General features: G+C 41.8%; 1 protein-coding gene across 2 annotated transcripts in view; it reads left to right on the plus strand.

Moving 5' to 3' along the window:
• The window catches only part of NLGN4X (neuroligin 4 X-linked), an 822,821-nt gene that overhangs the window by 546,975 nt on the left and 254,081 nt on the right, over positions 1-21,765 (plus strand). For both annotated transcript variants that reach the window (XM_069204624.1, XM_069204623.1), the window contains one exon: positions 15,744-15,896. In XM_069204624.1, coding sequence (XP_069060725.1) covers positions 15,744-15,896 — 153 coding nt within the window. The remainder of the gene's footprint in view (positions 1-15,743; positions 15,897-21,765) is intronic.

The raw sequence follows: 21,765 nt of genomic DNA on the forward strand, positions 1-21,765 counted from the left end.
CGCAAGCACTGCCAACAGGCTGGCGGCGCTTTTTTCCCCATTCCGACTGCGGCTGTAAAGCTGCGGTCGGACCGCCGGGGCCGGCGGTTTTCTGCCATTTCTGCCCCGGCGGCTATAATCCGCCAGGGCCCGCCAGGAAGAGGCTGGCGGTAAGGGGTGTCTTGGGGCCCGTGGGGGCCCCTGCACTGCCCATGCCACCGGCATGGGCAGTGCAGGGGCCCCCTAACAGGGCCCCGGCCAGCTTTTCACTGTCTGCCTAGCAGACAGTGAAAAGCGCGACGGGTGCAACTGCACCCGTCGCACGGCCGCAACACCCCCGGCTCCATTCGGAGCCGGCTCCTGTGTTGCGGCCTCATTCCCGCTGGGCCGTCGGGCGCAAACTTGGTTTGCACCCGCCGGCCCAGCGGGAATGTCAGAATGGGGGCCGCGTGTGTGCGGCCGCATTGGCGGCCACATGGCGGTTTCCGCTTGGCGGGCGGTGGTAGCCGCCCGCCGAGGTCGGAATGACCCCCTTAATTTTAAGAAATATAGGTATTAAAAAAAAAACATTAAACATTATGCAAAAAAACATAATAAAATGTGAAAATAAAATAAATTATATTTCAACATCGATATTATAGTTAAAGAGCAAAAAGAAACAATAAACTTACATTTAATATTTGGGTTCACAACGTATTTGTAGTCGCAATATTTAAGCACCATAATGTGCTCAGATTTGTGAGTCACTATTTAGCTAGCATAACCACTAAGGTGAATCTCAACAGCTTAATTTGTCCGCTGTTTGACGAAGTCAAGTTTGTGGACTTCTACAATAAAATTAACAACACAATCAAGTCTTGACACAAAGTTAAGATTGCCTGGAATCATCTATCACTATTTCATAAAGACTTTTCTTTCAGAAGTGGGTTTCAGAAATATCATTCAGGCTTTGGTCCTCTCCACCTTGATATAAGGAATACTAAGCTGGCTGAAGTTACTGTAACCCACCTTCCTAAACTAAAGATGATCTATCAGGCAGTGTTCTGCCTCATAAAATGTCAGCAAAAGTATGCCACCTTACAAAATAAACGTGGTTCATTTAGGATGTAATCCTAATCAGGAGTGCTTTGTGATCTTCATGTAAAATGTAAAAAACATGAAGTAGCCTCAGCAGACATATGAAATATTGAGTACCCTTCAAAAAATAAACAGGGATTTTAAAGTCAATCAAAGGCACTATGGTACATGTTTTCTTGCTGTTTAACCACTTGCATCCATGGAGAATAAAAGGCGATGTTTTTACTCATGTATGACCCAGATACCTATGCCAGCTCTTGTCACATTTTATATTAAGTTACTTTTTATTCTTATGAGTTCTACTTGCTAAGGTTCACAACTTTAAAAATGGCCCAATCTTTTAGGATTATTTAGACCCTGGCAGTTAGGCTGATAACCCACCAGGTCAGTACACACTTTGGCCTACACTCATCTGGAAGATTACTGCCTGCAATGTTTTTCTTCCTTGCATTTTACCTTTGTGTCAAATCTGCTTTTGACTTAGCTGAATGCTGAGTGTAGCAGAACCAAGAAGGGAAATGAGATAACTGCACTAAATAAGGTGGATCTCCTGATGATATGAATGTTGGCAACCACTGGTAGTCAATTAGTTCCCCTCCACTCTAAATGAGGTAGAGAAACCATGGGTTTCACAAGGTGAGACACCAATTTTTGCTGGTTCTCCACTCCAACCAAATTCTATGGCTTTGATTACAATGTTGGCAGTCCAACCGTCGGACTGCCAATAGGACAGTGGAAATGGGTGTTGCCAAGTCAGCGGCCTCCCCTTCATGGTATTATGATGTTTCCACTGGGCTGGCCAGCGGAAACAATGCAGTGGCATTGGCCTCAGTTTTCAGGAAGAGCCAAGACCAATGCTGTCACATAGACAGTGCCCCCAGCACCCTTGGAATGTGCACTGAATGACATAGCAGACAGTGAGCATTCCCACGGTGATGACTGAGGGCCCCGTCCCTGCCTTTCCACCGGCCTTTCCACGGCTATGAAAAGGGCAATGGAAAGGCAAGTCATAATCAGCACAGCATTGCTGAACTCTGCACCTCCGTGGCTGACCACGACTTGCATAGCTGCCAACCCATTGGGATTTCTGATCCTGGTGGTGTCGATGGTGTGGGGGTGGTCCGAGAGCCAGCATTGTAATGTGGAGGTCGGACTGCTAAGGTTCCGGCAGTCTGACAGACACCACGGGTACGACGGACCATGGACCGCCATACTCGTAGTGAAGCCCTAAATGTCTACTTTAGTGGGGCATCTGGCTGACACTTTTAATGGGTTGTATATCAGAATATTGTATTGAGAACATTTGACCTAAATATTGTGTACTAAATATAATTTACAATAATACAGATTTTCTTCTAGTAACTCAAATGTAACGATTTTTTATAAACAATATTTTAGACACAATGTTCATGTCTGCCAATATTCTGACAACACTTGTGATGCCAAATTTTGTAAGTAGATGAAAACGTCTTTAAAAATCCTACTATTTACAGTTAGAGAATGAATGGTTAATTGCTACAAAGGCATATATAACATAAACTGCTGAGGCTTAGATAAACATATTTTGCAATAATTTATAGATTTAAAAAAACGAATTATGCAGGGCCCCTTTAAAGCCACACTAAACAGTACAGAGATCGGCATCATTAGCACAGGAAAACTCATAGATGACTTCTGTTTGAACAGTTCTTGAGGTCAAAATGGTGAAATTGGAGTACATCATATCTTTTGGATGTTTTGTTATTGCCTGAATAGCTTAAGTCAGTTCAAATGTGACTTTCTGGGAATACTGTGGTACAACCAATAAAAATAATAATTTCCTTCAGGATGGAAATGGAGCGATGGCATCAGCACCATTATTTGAAAACCAAACGGCACATTCAGACTTTATGTCCTTTATCACTAACTGGTAAAAAAGGACCAACCCACTGTATTCAATTCTAACCCCATGTGCATGAAGTTCTAGACCCACCAGAGGAAAGTCAGGCTTTTGTGAAAAACAATGTATGCCCAACATCTAGACTCTCACCTCAGAATACGTTTAAAATGCATGTTTCAGTTCTTGGCACATTGGAAGCGATTAACATTTTCAAATTTGGTTGAAAAAAATCTGGTTCGCCAGTTTACAATTTCTTTAAAATGTTTAAAGTTTATTAATTTTAAACTGACCTCCTATGCACTGTTGAAATAATTTGCCTCACCTGGAGTTAAAGCAAGGAGCAATCATGAAGTCAAATAATATTCATCCTTGGGTCAAGGAAATGGTATCAGATGGCTCTATATAACAGGTACATATTGTTGCTATACCATGTATGGAAATATGTGGTTAGACATACATACGTATGAGCGAGATTGTTATGATGACTTAACAAGCATGTCAGCTTCATGAAATTAACACAGAGTCTCATTACGAGGCTGGCAGTCCTAGGACTGCCAGCCTCACAGTAGCGGTCATGAAAAAGCTGGTGGAGAACAAGTGCAGGGGGCAACAGGGGGGCATGGGCAGTGCAGGGGCTCTCCAGCCCAGCACTATTGGAATGTGCACACTCTGCTTTGCAGACAGTGCGCATTCTGAGGGTGCTAGTTATCCCCCTCTGTGCTACGAGATAGAACTCAGCTCCTTTAGATTACACGAGTGCTATCTCCTATAACTGTTCCCGCTGGTCTCACTGAACGCTCTATTTCAATGTTTCCACCTGTCAGCCAGGTCAGACAGGTGGAAACCTTGTAAAAGGGAGGGCGACACCACGGCAATGGCAGTGGCATCTTCCCTGCATGTTTGGCGGTCCCGCGTTAGGACCGCCAAACTTGTAATGAGCCCTACAGTCCCCTGATGATTCAAGCCTCTACTGTCATTACTAAGAGTTTGCCAAGTAATTACAAGCAGCAAGTCTTGGTTTAGGAAATAAATGTTAAAAAGAGGTTTTACATATTCTTTGTGGAGATTTCTGAAAGAAAAGAACTGTGGCATGATTGGTGTATGTATCAAGGGTCTCGTTTACAAGGTTTTGGTGCAGGGCAGCTCCGCAAGGGTTCTTGTTGCATTGTCCTGCATCGAAAGAAAAGGGCAGGAATGCGCTGTATCTATGAGATACGGCACTTACCTGTCCTTCCCCCTGCATTGGGCACAATTGGCTGCCATGCGCAAATGCATGCCCCCTTGCACCATAGAGCAAGGGCCCTGCATTGTAGGAATTATGGTTTTTGTGCAGTAAGGGACACCTTTCTGCAAAAAACAATCACTGGAGGTGATTTCCTCTTGCTATGTGTGCAGCAGAATGCACAGAAGAAGAAAAAAGAGGAGAAGATATTTCTCCTTGTTACACATCCCTTCCCCTGGGAGGCGTAGGGTTTTAACGCATTCGCAGGTTTACAACATTTTGTAAATATGAGAATGCGTCAGAATCAATGGGTGTTATGGGTGTTGCATGGGAACACCCTCCCCAACACCCATGGAATGCCTCTTTGATGTAAAGTAAGGCAACACAGCGACTTGTATATCTGCAATACGAGTGACCATTCAGAAGTAACTTAGAGACCAGCCCCCCATCACCTACAATGTGACTATTCGCCACTCACAGCGGTCCTGCTGTACGTAATTATTTAGTGTCGGCCGCATGCACTTCTTAATGGAAGAGGAATATTTGTAAATTCATGTCAGTAGTTTCCACACAAACAATTATTTGCTATTTTGTGGTACTTTTACTCCTTACTGCTATACGCTTGCACTACTTAACAGACTCTTCCATCTGTCTGTGAAGAAGTAATATTTTACTTAATACAGTTACCATGACCCACTACAGACTTTGAGGTAAGGTGAGCCCTTTTGGACATTACTTCATGCTCAAGACCTCTTTCTTAATGGACCACCTGCTATTCATAGTGTTTTGTCTCTTCTCTTACCCATTCACTGCCTGTGTTTCTCTGAAAGATTCCAAGGGCCCCCGATCACCCACTATTGACCCACTCATGCAATCCAGCTTACCCTTGTGATTACTATAGTATATCTATCATCTAGCCACAGCATGTAAATAATATCTAAGAATACAATATTTCTGGCATATATTGAGTATTCAATTTGTATGACATATGTCAACCTATGAGCATGTATCTTGTGTTTAGCAAATTATATTTCTTCATTTTATCTACAAGGCCTGCAGTCCCATGATCAAACTAATAGTTCAACTCCTGTTCTTATCACTGGGACCAAAACAACATTGTCTGATGTCACTTATCATTAATATCTTAGCTTTAGAAAATCTGGTAAGTGCAATATGTCAATCATCTATCCTGATGTGAGTGAGTGTTAGTTGAAGTAAATAAAAGGTAACCACAGAAACTTTTCAGGCAAAATGGTGTAACAAGAGTCCCTTGCTAAAACATTTTGTTGGGCTCATTAATAACTTTATAAAAAATAATGGACAGAGCTGTCAATAAAAAGTTAATTTGTCCATAAAAATTGATATGATTCACACTTTATTAAGCACTATCTTAGGATCACCATATTTTTCTTGTGGGAAAATAGGCGTGAGACTTGGCATCCTTGGTGTGGTCTCCCCTAACTTGTTGCCTCTGCTTCCCAGGTTGTTGATGTGTGCTGGACTCTGTTTTTTCTGTTTTTGATACTCTGGGCACTTTCCCACTGCTAACCAGTGCTAAAGTGCAAGTGCTCCTATGTAAAATGTATATGTAATTGGCTTGTCCATAATTAGCATATTTGATTTACTAGTAAGTCCCTAGTAAGTGCACTAGAGGTGCCCAGGGCCTGTAAATCAAATGCTACTAGTGGGACTGCAGCACTGGTTGTTCCCCCCACATTAGTAGTCCTGTAAAAATCTCTAGACCTGCCTCTGCAATGTCTGTGTATGCAGTTTTAAACTGCCAATTCGACTGGGCAAGAATACCCACTTCCCAGGTCGAAACCTTCCCTTTTTATACATGTAGGGCACCCCTAAGGTAGGCCCTAGGTAGCCCCATGGGCAGGGTGCAGTGTATGTTAAAGGTGGGACATGTACTGATGTGTTGTACATGTCCTAACAGTGAAACACTGCTAAATTCAGTTTTCACTGTTGCAAGGTCTATCTCTGCCATAGGTTAACATGGGGGCTGCCTTTAAACTTCAACTTTAAAGTGCAGATTCCCTTTGGGAGCAGATTTAAAAATACATATTTTAGTGAAGTTGGTTTTTAGATTATTCATTTGAAAATGCCACTTTTAGAAAGTATGCATTTTCTTGCTTAAACCATTCTGTGACTCTGCCTGTGGATTTCCTGTCTGGGTCAGTTGGGCAGTTGGGCTGTTTGTGAATCCCCTCTAGACAGTGAGACAAAGGGAGCTGGGGTGTAGCCTGCTTATCCTGATGAGCCATCTGTGGTAGAGTGGAGGGAGGAGTGATCACTTACACCTGAATGGGTTGTGCCTGCCCTCTCCCAATGCAGTCTCTAACTGCCTGATGTGTGCCTGGGACCTTGCTTGGGCAAGGCAGGATCTTCTGAACAACAGAGACTTTCCTTTGAAGTATGCCTTCCTCAAAGGCAGTAAGGGGTATAAATATTGGACCTAAAACCCCTGAAAATTAGATCACTCACTTGTGAAACAAAGAGGAACCTCTGCCAAGAAGAAGAGCTGAGGAAAAGTGCTGCCCCTGCCTGTGACTGGGCTTTGTTGAGCTATCCTGCAGTTGCTGCTTCTGCCTATGAAAGGGGACAAAGACGACTTTGTGGTATATTCCTGCTTGTGAAGAGTCTCCAAGGGCTTGAACTGAGCTTGCTTCCTGTTTTGAAGTCTCAGGGCCATCAAAGATTTCCTCTGCCAGCACCTGGACTCTCTATTGAGACTCCTGCCCTACCAAGTGGTGTCCTATCCAGTCCCTGGGCCCTTGAAAGGTGAAGTTGGCAGAGCAAGAGCTGAAAATCCACGCACAGAATGCTGTGTGGGGAAATTTTCAACACACCATCGGCAAAACGGCTGACAAACGATGGGCCGCCGGCTTTGCTGCAGAAATCGATGGTCCACCTGCATTACGGCTGGGAGATTGACACATCGCGGCTGGAGAACCGACGTGCAACACCCACTTACGGCTGCTGTTAACGATGCTAATCCTACGCAGCACAGTTTTCTAACACTGAGCGGTCAGATTTTCCATGCATCGACCCTGGGTGTCAAAGTCAACCCGACTCTGCGCTGATTGGAGGTGCCCCACCTCGAAACTGACGCATCACTCTCTTGCGAGGGTGAAAAACTATGCAATGATGCACAGCCTCCCTTGTGAGGAAGGAATTGACGCATCCCTGCTTTTTCCGATGCATGCTCGCCTATGCAGCTTTATTTTTATGCTAACCAGGTACTGTGTGTAAAAACAACATTTCCATTGCTTTATATGGAGTAAGACTCTTATTCTTTTGAAAATTCATATATTGACTTGTGTATGTTGGATTTTTGTTGTTTTGGTCTTGTTTGATTTAAATAAATATTACCTATTTTTCTAAACTGGTGTGGTGTCCATTTTGTGGTATTTTCACTGCATGACTGTGTGTGTTGGCACAAATACTTTACACATTGCTTAAGCCTGCCTACTCGTGCCAAGCTACCGCGGGGGCGAGTGGGGGTTAACCAGGTGTGTTTCTCCTTTGCCCTGACTAGAGTGAGGGTCCTTGCTTGGACAGGGGGTAACCTGACTGCCAATTAAAGACCCCATTTCTAGCAAAAGGCGCACGGACCAAAAGTGTTTCTTAAGAGCCCACTGCCGGTGAAGCTGAATGTCGGCTTGCCAATGCATTTCTTGTCTCATTTTCTAACTCTTGTGGGTTCTTTGTATTCCCTATTTCTCTTGTTCGTCAGTCGTTCTCTTACTTTCATCATCCTCCACATTTATCTCTTTTCTCCCTTTCTCTGTCTTGCTCTGAGTACTCACCACCTGCAACCAGTGGCAAAAACTGATCATGATACAAGTTAGTTAAGGTATCTGTGGTAAAAGCCTATAAATACCAATTCTAAAGAACTTTGTTAAATTGACTTATGAGCTGATGTCTGATTAAGCTTGTCCTGTAATCCTGACACTCTTTAAATATGTTTTGCTTGTTCCTATCGTGACAGACACTTATCTTCAACCTACTCTTTCACAAGTGATACATTTTATTTGTATATATGTGTTATTGAACCAAATGTGTCTTGAAGTCTCACCAATCACTGATTTTAAACAGGCTTTGAAACAGAAACCTTTTCTTAAGGCCCACACTCTTCCTCAGCAAAGTGTTCTGAATCGACAACGTTTCACACCTTGTGGGTTTCTATGATAGATTAAGTTACTCAAAACTATTCTTGGAATTTAGGATGCTGGCCATTACGGTTACAGTAAATTATCTGTACTTTTGCAGCTGCTGTGTTGCAATGGAATAAGCCAGTGGCTTCATATTTGCTCAAGAATAAGGCATCACATATTTTATAATGAGTAGTGTAGTCAAAATAGCATATTTAAATGTAAACGAGGACGTGTTATGCATTATAATTGCAGTTGAAAAAAGAAAATCGCACACAGACTTTTTAAAGATACCTTTAGTCTAAGCGCCCTTTCGACTCACAGTCAAATGAAATGCAGAGATTAATGTACAAATTCAGATAGCTTTAGCATCCACAAACAAAACAAATTTGAGACTCAAAGTACTTTAAAAAAAAAATCTGAAGTGTTAAAGTTCTTCAGTTTCAGGTGATTCGCATTCACTGGCACATATTGCAGCATTTGTCTTCAAGAGGGAATACTCACGAGCATATTTGCTAGAAAATACAAAAAAAGGTGTTACAATCTAAAATCAATTAATTTTGCTGCTGTACCAGTTCAAAAACTAATGACTAAAATTTAATAAGCGTGGAAAACATGGTAATCAAAGATCTTATGGTTATTTTTATCAATTCCCAGTCATAAAATGCTGCTGCTGCATCACTGAGCTCACACCACCGCAAAGACAACATTTTAATAATTTTGTTGCATGTAGTGTTCATAGGAAATACAGCCACACAATACTACTCTTCTTTACCGGTATGGATCCACAGTAAAGTTATGCAATATTGACTCATTCGCACTGCATCGCGTTAGAGTGATAAAATACCTCTTCAGTTGCCTAGCAACAGTCGCTAAGGTGGCTGGTATTGTTATAGTTGCCGCATTATGCTGTTGGAAATATAGGTTTCATGAGAATCTCGTTGCACCTTTCACTAGATCGAACTGCATCAGAACAGACCAGGACACGAGGTCGTTTCGGCACAGCCCTACTTTATACAAATATCTTTAATATATTCCGAGTTAAAGGTACCCTTGTTTTTTTAACGTTTATTGAAAGAAGAGATGGGTGTCCCTCAATGCCGTTTTCAAAAAACGCGTATTGACACCTGATTTTGGTAGAGCACTATATGAAACCGTGAAATTAATAAATATATGGAGCGACAAAGGGAAACACCGGTGGTGTTGCAGTATTCCGCACTATGGCAAAATAGTGCATGACTTCAGCGGCGTAGCTTCCATTGATGTAGCAGGTGCAGTGGCACCGGGGCCAAGAGACCTTAGGGACTCACTGAGCCCTCATTATTGCTGTATTTCGCAGTTTTAAACAGTGGCAACGGGGCACACGTTCATCCTTGCTCTGTAGTCCAAAGCACGCTCGCTACGCCACTGCATAACTTGCAGTAAACGGAACTGCATAACAAGAAGGGAATGCACTAGTTGTCTTTTCAGTTCAGTTTCATTTCTCTGCAGTCATAAAATATTACATCTTTAGTCCTTCATTATAAAGCTTGCTACCAAAATATTACCTTATGTGCGCTTTACATTGATCCATATTTTTGGAGCTCTAATACAACTACTCTGGACTCTCACATATTATCAAACTTGTAAATTAGATGTTAGTTAAACTTTATCCAGTTTGAGCAAAGCGCACTGCACACATGCCAGCAGACCCGATTCAGGCGGTAACCTGTCTATTTTTAAAGCCAAAAATGGTTTTATTTTAGCTGTTTCCTACTTAAAATTGTCCCTGTTTCAATTTAATTTAATGGGGGAAATGAATAACCCATTTCCTGTTAAGAAATGCTGGCATGTATGTAACAGTTACCTTGCTATCTTGCACCGCTAGGGAGACAGGCAGCATGCAAGAACTCAGCAGCATATAGGGGCATATTTAAGAAAAGTGGTGCTGCACACAGGCAGCACCACTTTTTTTGCGCCCCTTAGCACCCCCCTACCACCACCATGTGTGCGCGGTATTTAAAATATGGAGCACCATAGCGCAGGAAAGGGGACAACAGCATCAACATTTTTTACAGTATTGATGTACTGTTCAGGGTTACTGCCAAAATGTTGGCGCTGACCCTGAACAGTACATAGGGGCCCATTGTAACCAATTGTGTGCCCCTTTTTAATGCCTGGTCTGAGCAGGCGTTAAAAGTAGCTGCAGAAAATGGAGCAGTGGAATCTCTTAGGTGCCACTCCACCAATTCTTCGATCCCCTAATGGGATAACGCTCCCCTTTGCGTACATTACGTATGGCGCTTGCATGATGTGGTGCTAAGGGTTCCAAAGTGGTGCTATGCACGCATTCTGCCACTTTGTCAATATGGCACAGCGCTTTTTGAAGCCTAACTCTACATTAGCCTAACAAAAATGATGCTAATGTGGCACTAGAGCTTCATAAATCTGGGCCATTGTTTCTTTGTGCATGCTGCAACAGACCCTGTCATAAAATATTTGTTAACTGTATGAATCTTACTTTCTGAGTTCGACTTTGCAATGAAATGCATTTGACTGCAATCAAGTCGGAAATGGCAATATCTAGAAAGTCTGTAAAGGGCATTCCTGTTAGCCCATTTCTGTCAATCACTAGTATAACGCAAAATGATGGGGTCTCCTTGCAGAAAAGGGTCATGACCCCTGACACTCCCATATCTCACAGATATTCATAAAGCTTTGGACTGAATGAGGGTCTCCTGAAGAGTACGGACATCTTTGCAAGGGCATAACTAGGTTTCACCCAGAGGAGACCTTCCTTGTCTCACCTTGGAAGGATGCAAGCTCCTTAGCTTATGGCAGAGTTTAATAATAAAAGGCTTGCCAAGCATTGGTGCGCAGCACAGCAGTTGACCAGTATCAGTGTGTGCACTGGTGTTGCTCCTACCACCAACCCCATATGCAGTCATCCTCAGCATGGCAATGAGGTGCCTGAACAATAAGTGGAGCAGCACAAGATGGCTCTCACTCCCTCATACAAAAAGAAAAGGTACCAGCAGTCTTATGACCATGAACCTTGGAAACCCTTAATACTGTGTTGGCTTCTGTCTCAAACACCGCCTATGCTGCACCACATAGAAACCCGAATGAGAGATTGGGGAGGATAAAAATGGAGCAAAGACATGAGCATGAAAGCATGAGCAGTCATTGCGGAATTTCCACACAGGAAAACATAAACAATATACAAAACGGAATAACTAATTCCATACGCACGGGTAAAAAGGAACAGATTAAGAGACATGACAGTCGTTAGGTAAATCGAGGACTTTAACAGACCTAGAGAGCAAATAGCACTAGCATAGAGGTGGAGAATCTGGCTGGTTCGACTTGAGAACGAATTCGATTCCAGGGGAAATACAGATGATAAAGAAAGGCACCCAAACCTACTGGATTTAGCAGGAGAAAAGTGTATAAATCGTTCAGATCACTGCCCAATATGGGTACTACTAATTCCACACTATTGGCTGCATGATAAACACGAAAAAAAACTTTTACTAAGCAGTGCCCCATAGATGAAAGAGGAATGCATATGAACATACTCAGCCATTTACCTGATTTCATGAAACAGGGTCAAAATTAAAGAAAATCTAGGAGAAATTACAAAATTAGACAAATTAAGCAGGGTCTAAAGGACATGCTGACTGCGTGTGTGCAAGTAGAGCAGCAGTTAACCAATCTCTTACCACTCACTGATGAGGGGGGTCACCCTCAACATCACAACACACAACTCTATCATTCTGCATTAGCCATAGTCATACAATGAAACCTCACATTTGTTACATCCGCTGACACACATGCAGGTATTTTCCAACTAACAACACTGTTAATGTACAGATTCATAGTAAAAAAAAGCAATTACCTTGTTTCACTGTACAACAGTAAAGCAGAATGTTTATGTCTTGATCACAAACCTAAATGAATGTCTTAAAATGCCTTTATTTTTTAAACCATATTTTAGCTTTCTTAAACCTAAGTTATGTCAATGTCCAGAAAACACATCCCCTCTTAGCTACAAAGTTTGTAAGCATTTAATGAACCGGGAGTCCTTAAAGTGTATGACTTCTTGACTCATGAAGCATTTTTCAGTTATCTGTAAAAAATGACAGATAGATTTGACCCTTAACTGTGAATTCTTCAATCAGCCATGCAATAAGACTTGTCACTACCTAATACAGGGTTATGCTTTCATCGTACAAACCCTGAAGATTGTGTGCTAGCACAGCTGCAGTAGTGCTCAGTCAATAACTATCTCTTCTTTTCGATGATATGATCACTATACTTGCAGCAATTATGCATATGTGAAGGTGTGTGCTTGCTTGTGCTCCTTGGTCTCTCAGCCAGTCTAGATGCAGCGAATCATGAGACATGATTTACCATTTTACGCATTTGACTAAGGTTCTTCATTATTGCTTCTTCTTTTTAATCAAATCATACTCAGTTTTATCCAAGTTTGGGCCTCTAGACATAGTCACCTACTCAAACTGTGTCAGTGTTTATGGAGTTTGCCCTGCAACAATTGTATTTATTGTTTATATGAAGGAACTGAAAATGTGGTACTGGCCAGTGGTATTTTATCCACAAGTACATCTAAGACACAGTACTCAACTTATATGTGACATTCATACAATACATATACCATTTATTGAACTGTTTCAATAACACTAGAGATAAGAGGTCAGAATTATCTAGGGTTTCTGCAGGGGCAAGCCCAGTCGTTGTAGCATAATGTATATTTCCTCGAAGCAGGCTTAACTTTTCAGGAAAAGATTTATTTTCTCAAAAAATGCCTAACTTTGCATGTGTGCTGTATTTTAAAGCACAAACAAAGTTAGAAGCGTTTTAAACTATGTCCTAGCTGAGTATTTTGGACTAGAAGGGTACCCTTCTAGTCTAAAACTCGTGGTAGACATCACACGTACACCCGGGCACTGTGTTGCAAGGATGAATGCATGGCATAAGGACGCCTAAAGTGCACCAGTGCTGGTGGCAAGAACAACAGGGCAATAACTTGGTAGTTGTGGCACTGTCCTGCCCTCTCCCTTTCATGCAATCCAGTGCATCAACTTAGGCTCTATATTGCTATTGGCCACAAAAAGTATTTTATGATTTTATTTATATTCTATGTATTATTTGATTTCAAATTGGTTGCATTCATTGTGTTTAGCAATACCATTTTAATGTGTGTGCGATTTCTGTTCCACATAAGTTTGAGGGGCTTTACTTGGAAACTTTAAATCTATTACAAAATACACTCCTAAACACCTCAAACTGAATTGCATAGTGGTCCCAGGGGGCTCAGTGGGCCTGTGTGTCCCCTGGGAGTTTTGGAATAACAGAAGGGACCTCAGATGCTTGCACGGCACCTGCTGCAATACAGATTGTGGTGGCACACATACAGCAACAGAGCAAGCCTAAGGAGGCATTGGAGCATGGCCCATGCATGGTCTGCCCCTGCACCATGCTGAATTATCTATGCGGGTGCAGACTATAAAAGGTTGTCAGACTATGCACTGACTGGCAATCAGTGTGCCCCTACTCCCTCAATTACTATTTGGTGCAACAACCACGTTTCATTCATATAGTGTGTTATTGGTCAAAAGTACAATACACTGGAAATGTATTAGTGTTAAGACCGACTCACAAACAACGGAAACTGTATTTGCTAATTTAGAGTGTGGTCTCTGCCAGAGATTTGGGCTGGCTTTTATCCTAAGTAACTAGTTGAAGAGCTGGAGCAGTGGTATTTGACAACATTGTAGACTGCTAAATTGTTGTTTGTTACTGGTGCTTTAAAAGTACATGGTGCGTTTGGCTGGAAAAATAGCAATAATTGTTGACATCTCTGAAGTAATTGCAGAGTACAACACAACACAACACAATGATACAACATAAACCAAAACAACAGCACAACAAATATGTAACAGGACACAACACAATTAAAAAGAGCAGAGTTCAACCCAACAATAACACAATTCAATGACACAGCACAGAACACAGCAGCCTCCAAACAACATAACATTTCACCATAAAAATAATATGCACTAACATTCATGCCACAGATTACCATCTTCACAATTCTGCTTTCAAAGAACGACGTTAAAAGGAGTTTGCATCGAGCACTGCCTTCACATACCACCTACGACATGTAATAGCACTAGCCAAAAAGGTTCTGTGAACTGTGCCCCGAGCTTTCAGTGACCATATTTTGAGTCAAATATTTCTGCGTTTTGTAGATATGAACATACGCTTAACAGAGCTGAGGGTGGAAAGTCCTCTTATTTTGGAGCAAGTGCTATGGAGCCCTGCTGAAAGTGAAGCTGTCCTTTTTTGTTAGATTGAATTATTGATGTCTGTGATTTGCTGGGTTTTGCTTCACTGCTTAGTCAAACTCCTTCCGGCATTGCATTTACCTTGAATAACACGAAGCTGTAAATCCATTTCAAACAGGAGCTGAGAAAAAGATCAACAGCGAAAGGTAATAAAGAAGTAAACATATATGTTCTCTAGGTATTTAGGAGGAAATATACACAAAAAGGCATTCTACCAAAAAACACACGAATTCATTTGAAATGCTCATATATGTTATACTTTAAACTCTCCTCACTTTTTCCTCAGCACACATTAACAGTAGAATGTATGGATTATGATTACACAATTCTGGAAATAGCGGAATGCTGCAGGCTGCAAGTAATGCCTTTTAGACATGCAAATAAAATATATGCAGTGATCCATGTCTGGTGTACCTGAGTGCTAAGTGCATTACAGAGCTGCAGCAACTGTACCGTGTGAACAATGCAAATAAAATAAACAAGGTCCACAATCAAAGCCTGCAGGTGTGTTTCCTATTTCCGAATGGAGGAAATTCAGTCACAGGCTAAGTACTTTCGGTCCATTTCTATGGTCGAATCACGCACTTTCACCAAACACGGGGGCCCGTGTAAGGGGCCCGTGTGAGGTGTACCTCAGTCGTAAACACTGGGAATGGCTCTGAATCTGCACTGCGTGTGTAGTCACAAGAAAAATACACAACCTGTAGCTAATGAGTGTGGGTAATGTTCGGTATATCAAATTGCAAAATACTAAACACAATTTCCAGTCAAACAGTATCCGCAGAGAGCACATTAATAAATAAAAGAAAACTGTTGGTGGGCCAGACTGATGTGGACACGTGCGGATCAGAATGCATACAGTGCTATATAAATGATTTTGTCCCGTTGTTATCAATTACGTTATGTTTGGTCATGCAGTAAAATGGTGGAACTAAAGTTGTGTATTTTATTAATGGACAAAATTGGAGAATTTAAAATGTTGTATCATACGCCTAAGGTCCCATCAATTCGTTTTAATTTCATTAGGTGTATAAAAGCACAAAGGGACATTATATCATTTTGACGTTTATATTTATTTGCAGACATTCACGACCAGAACAGCAAGAAGCCAGTTATGGTATACATTCATGGGGGGTCCTACATGGAGGGGACTGGGAACATGATCGATGGAAGCATTTTATCAAGTCATGGAAATGTCATTGTTATAACCGTCAACTACAGGCTAGGAGTTTTAGGTAAGTGGTTTACATCTACCGCATCACGATCTATAAATATTGAATGAACTTTTCATTATAGCTCATAATTGGATGGGCACTTCTATTGTAAGTGCACTTGATATGCTATCAGTCGAAGGAAATATTCATACTGCATAATAGTAAACAATTCTCATCAAAACAGAACCAGAACGTGGTTCTTTTTGAATTGCAGATTATAGATCTCTGGTTCAGGTTTATCATGTATTTGTGTGCTTTTGTATAAGCATTCTCTCTTGCATTGAAACAAATGATCATGTGTTATGGCCTGTGTAAGAAATTGGGTTATTAGTTGTGAAGAATATGAGTCCTTCACAAGCAATAAATATACAGTTGTTTTATTGAAAACCAAGTACCCCATTGTAGCACTTGACTCTCTCAGGGTAGTGAAGCAGAGCAGAACAAGGACTTCTCAGAGGAGGTGATATGTACTAGCAGTGCCAGCTCAGTGATAGGAAACAGCAACCCTCAAAAAATCATTGTTCAGTCAGTGGCTTTTTTTTTATAAAAAGGAAACATAGGTTTATTACACGCACTACTAAATGCTAATTATGTACAACCAGGTAGATTGAAATACCTTTAATGGCACCCTTTTAACATAACACACCCTTAATGGCTCCCAAACCACATAATCACAATACCTCACAACTATACTACATGCAACAGGATGCCACCACATCAGCCACGTTATATGTAACACTATCACATTAATGGGGGCAGTACCAGTATATATATAAAACTCTATTAAGGCCAATGGGAGTGGGACATGTTCAAAAGCATTTATTATAAGTAAAAACCTCACATTGTCAACTACCTGCAGTATTAAGCCCTGAAATGGAAAATGTGTCCTAGAGTTTGTCTTCTGATTTTATTAAAATGGTAATGCAGCTCCAGGACCAACCACCAAAGATCCCTGCATTCCCCAGACCATGTGCAAAAGCACAGACTTAGGGACGGCTAAAAAACATAGGCATAACTTCTCTCAGCAGCATGATTACAACTCTCTTGGTAACGTAGTGTGATTGTTTTCAAACTTTTCTAGGGGTGCTGCTGCACTTTCTACACGCCTCTGAACGCTCTTGAAAACTGGTTGTAATGCCCCTGTGTTTCAAGGGCACCACAAAGGCAGAACAATATGTAAATTAGCCCAGCACCTGCATAGGGCACTCCTATGCCCTGGGGTTTGAATATAATTTAGCGTTCAGTCCAGCCATGTGCTGTGTCTGTGCAGAGCATTGAGAATGGCAACAGGATTCACTTGCCACTGGCTTTGTGCAGGAATGAGGAAGGCCTGTGCACTTCATCCAACCCAAGCATGGGCAAAGGTAAGGCCATGTACCTCGTCAGTTTTGATTGCTGTTCTATGGGATAGAGTCTATTAGACAGTGCACGCTTGCACTGCTCTCTTGGAGATGTGTTAGCTGAGGTCAGGAGCAATTTGGGGAGGAGACCCCATACAGACACTTCCCCATAAAAGTGTGATTATGGAGGTTGCTTTACCGTCTCTAGGGGACTATAAAGGGTCATTTGAATTTTAAAGGGTAGAAGCAGAGTGCTTCTCGCTCCTTCTTGCGCACAGTCCAGGCAGGAGTGAACTTGTATTTCTAGCCCATAGGGACAATCTGGGTAATCTAGGGCTTCTTCTGGCTTCCTCATCCTTAATAGGTCACTTTCTGAGGTGAACTGTGGTTTCAAGCTCCCTACACCAGACCTGTCCTTTGGCCAGCTCTTGGTGCTCTTTTCCTGCTGAGGGGGGGGTCTTGCGCAGGCCCTTCACAGCCAACAAGCAGCACATCCTTCCTGCCACACTTCCCAGGTCCCAAAGCATCCTGGCTATCTTAATGTCAGCTGTGAGTCAAGTGACAGGCCACAGAAATTCCAAGGGAACCATCTAGGGTGCCCAGAAGGTCTATTCTCCAACTCTTCCTCAGCAGGCAGAAAGGGGCAGCTTCACTGGCCCTTGAGAGACCTATCCTATCTTGGTGGTCAGGTGAAGTCCAAGTCTCAAATTCCACCCCTTGCATGGGCGTTAGGTGGCTTCTCCTTCCAGCTGGACACTCTTTTGCTGTTGCAGCTCCCAGATCCAGTGTTTTCTCATCTGTCTATCCCTTGTGCAGAGCGGGGGTGTAAAGTTCTAGTGGCCAGTCAGTCGGTCGAGTCATCCCTGGCCAATAGTATGGTGCCACATCATCACACCAACCCTGCCCCAACCCTATGCAAAGCATCCTTGGACAATCTACTATGTCAACTTCAAGTTGTCTGTGGAATGAGCTGGGAGCCTCTCCTATCCTCCTAGCTGACAACACTGCCTAATCCCTTCCCACCAAAACTTCAAAGACAAGCTCCTCTCTGTCTACTTCGGATATCTGGCCCTCCTCCTTTGATTATATGAGCCTGAGCTGTCCCACCCCAGTGCAGTTTGACAAGTTCATTAACAGATGCAGATTTCCTCCCCATCCCTTCTTTCAACAGGAACTGGGTCAAGCAATGTTAATGGCCACTTTGGCTGGGGATGCCTTTTAACAGATAACTAACTTGGCCCAGTATGGGGGACAGAGTCCTGGAATCTGATTATGAACAGATCTAGGGAAATAGGACACTTCTTAAAGTGTCATAAGGATTATATGTATGATGGCAATGACTCTAAATTTACACTCAAGTGCAGGTTTATCCTAGATTGATCCTTCACTGGACCCTGTAGGCCTAAGTCGTTTGAAACTGTACCTTACTGCAGATTTCACTTAAGATGTGTAGTGCAGTGAAAGCACCACTGACCTTCAGTAAGCACTACAGACTTACACCATGAATGGCTGCTCCTCGAAGAGTCCTTTCTGGTACAGGATAGCTGTGTGCAAATACCGGGCTTGGCAACATGGGAGTCTTGCTTGTGCATCCTGCACAAGTGTGCACATTGTTGTGCTCATGTTTTCATATTTAATCTGTCCAGCGTCTCTTACTTTAGATGCACAGCAGTGGCCTTACCTTCAGACCCGGACACAGGCAGCTAGCAGTCTCAGCTCATTTACCATGATTTTAACGTGTGCGAGACAAAGGTGGTGAGACTCACTCACAGAAAAAGTTAAAACAAAACTGGTATTTAAAAGTGAATCAACCAGGGAGACTAAATGGCAGAACCTATTTACGAAAGCCAGACACACAGCAGTACAGCATCTTTTTCACACTGATTCAGTGCCCGACCAAGAGATGACACAAACAAAACTGCCAAAAGAGAAAAGCACACGTTTTGTTTTGTCATGCAAGTTTGTACGTTATTTTTCGAACCCCAATAATAAACCATTAAACACATTAGGTGAACATTTTCCATAAAAAAAAAAAATGTTTTAATATATTTATTTGAGCATATAACAAGATGTTTTGCCAAGGAAAGCACAATATAGCACATTATTTCAGAGCATATAAGAAAGATTTCAATACATTTACGACTGGCCATACTTAATAAAATGAGCTAATCAACGCAATCCCCTATACAATATTAAAACCCAAACAAAAAGAGGAAAACATTTGCATCCATTGTGCATCCTGAAATATAAATCCTTACAACAGCTTCAAAATAAATAAAGAGCTTAATATCACCTTGCTCGAATATACAGGACTACTAGTCTTGGGACTGCCATATACCAGAACTCAGTGAACCCTCACTCTAAATTCTCACGCATTACACATTGCTATAGTGAACGCTCAATAGCATTTCAGTCTCTTCCTTACTATACATACCTAGGATGTTGCAGCATATAAAAAGATAAAGTGAGGAAGTGAGAAAGTGCGTATCACAAAAAAGCAGAATTTAAACAGCTAAAGTGCAGATGTGCTATACCATCTTTAAGCAAATCCCAGTAGTTTTCAATAACAGCAATAAGATTGCATTTTTATACAGCTGGAAGCTAAGCATCAGGCTAGCTTAGTCTTGGATTGCTTTAAGAATGAATCTTGTATCTAAATATACATTGATGAGATTCCACAATACATGATGTGAGTGCTACATTGTGCTTCAAATTCAGGAGTTAGCATATAACAACTGGAATTGACACATATAGCTAAGTCTTCCCTGGCTATTAGCCTTCACACAATACATATTTAGCTCATACTGTTTACTAGCACATCTAGCTATGCCCAGGCAGCTGCATACTTTTAATATTGCCAACCCACCTGAAATAGGCTTCCACAAAGGTACTAGTCCTTTTCGAATTATCTAGCTAGGTCTTCACTGTTAGGACATTAGTTGACTGCCAATATTGTAATATCAGTGATCGAGCTACGGCTAGAGATGCAGCGATAAAATATTGGAGACATTTGTTTAATTTTAAAGTTACACTGGATGCCCCAAACAAAACTACTGTTGCTTCTGGTAGAACTTTAACTTGTAAACAATCACTTAAAACTTGAAAAACATCCTTCAAAAATTTAATTATTTGGCGCATAGACAAAAGTGTGCAGGCAATCTCCTTCATCATTTTGTGCATATCTAAATCATTGATTCAGGATAGTCGGAAACATTTTATATATTGCCAGTGGGGTAAATTATGCCATCCACCTTGCGAGGACTCTCATTCTTTTAAAATTAGCTGCTCGGATGGATTTTTACCCTGACATAGAGGCATGCTCCCATTCTCTAATAGTCATCCAGCATCCAGTAGCCTGGTCTAATTTGTTTAAGTGATCACCAACCAAGGATGAGTCAGAATACGTCCTAATAACCCTAGACCAGTTATCTATCTCAGTCAGCTCTGTTCTAATCAATAGCTTCATCAGAGCCTGGGTCAATTCGTTCATTTCTTAGCGGTTGTTTGACAGAAATCCTCTAATCTACAAAAAGATGTGCAAGAAATGATGACACTCTGTCCCCAGAGTTAAAGACTCTATTAACAACATAAAAATCGCCAAATACTTGATACCCTAGGGAATTCCAGAAACTGCATGTTGATTTTGGAATAGGTAAATGTAGGATTTGACAATCCTGTAACCGTACCAATACCGTACTTGCCTCCCTTCAAAAAAGTGCTTTGTACCCTGTTCTATTTCTGCTAGTACCTTGTATCTCATCCTTTTTGGCAATCTTGGCATCTTCAAAAATATGGGGAGGTTGCTTTCTGCTTCTTTCACTATTGTTATTAATAAGAAGTTACCGAGCCCACTCATAGAGTCTTACCCTTATGTACCAAAGTATACAACCATGTAGCCTGATAAAACGAGAAATAGTCAGGTAAGCTCAGCCCACCCTGTTCCTTGTCTCGCTAAAGAATCAAGGGGTATATTTATAAGCCCCTAGCACCACCGTGCACCACATTAGCATTTTATTTTATGCTAATGTGGCCCTATGAGACCAAAATCCTCGCACCACGTTTACAAAGTGGAGCAATGCATGCATTGCACCACTTTGTAACCCCTTGCGCTACTTTATGCATGCACCAGGCACAATGTTTGCAAAGGGGGCGTTCGCCCTTTAGGGCGGCCAAAAAAATCGCGCAAAGAAATCTAAGAGATTTCTTTGCGGAATATTTTTCAGCACTTTTAACACCTGTCAAGAGCAGGCATTCCGATGTACTCTGCAAACATTTTTTTGCTACTCCTGCAGAGTACATCAATAGTTTTATGAAAAATGACACTATTTGCCCCTACCCTGTGCCATGGTGTGCCATATTTTAAATACGGCGTACACATGGTGGCAGTAGGGGGGCAGTAAAGTGCGCAAGTGTGCCGCACCACTTTTCTTAAATTTGCCAAAAATACCTTACCGTTGAGTTTTTACCATCTCATAAAACATGACTATAAGAAAGTCCAACTCCTTAAAAAAGCCTTGTTCATTTTAATGGGGAGATCAGATGACGAACAT

The sequence above is a fragment of the Pleurodeles waltl genome, chromosome 8, assembly GCF_031143425.1.
Source record: "Pleurodeles waltl isolate 20211129_DDA chromosome 8, aPleWal1.hap1.20221129, whole genome shotgun sequence".
In the NCBI taxonomy this organism is placed as follows: domain Eukaryota; kingdom Metazoa; phylum Chordata; class Amphibia; order Caudata; family Salamandridae; genus Pleurodeles; species Pleurodeles waltl.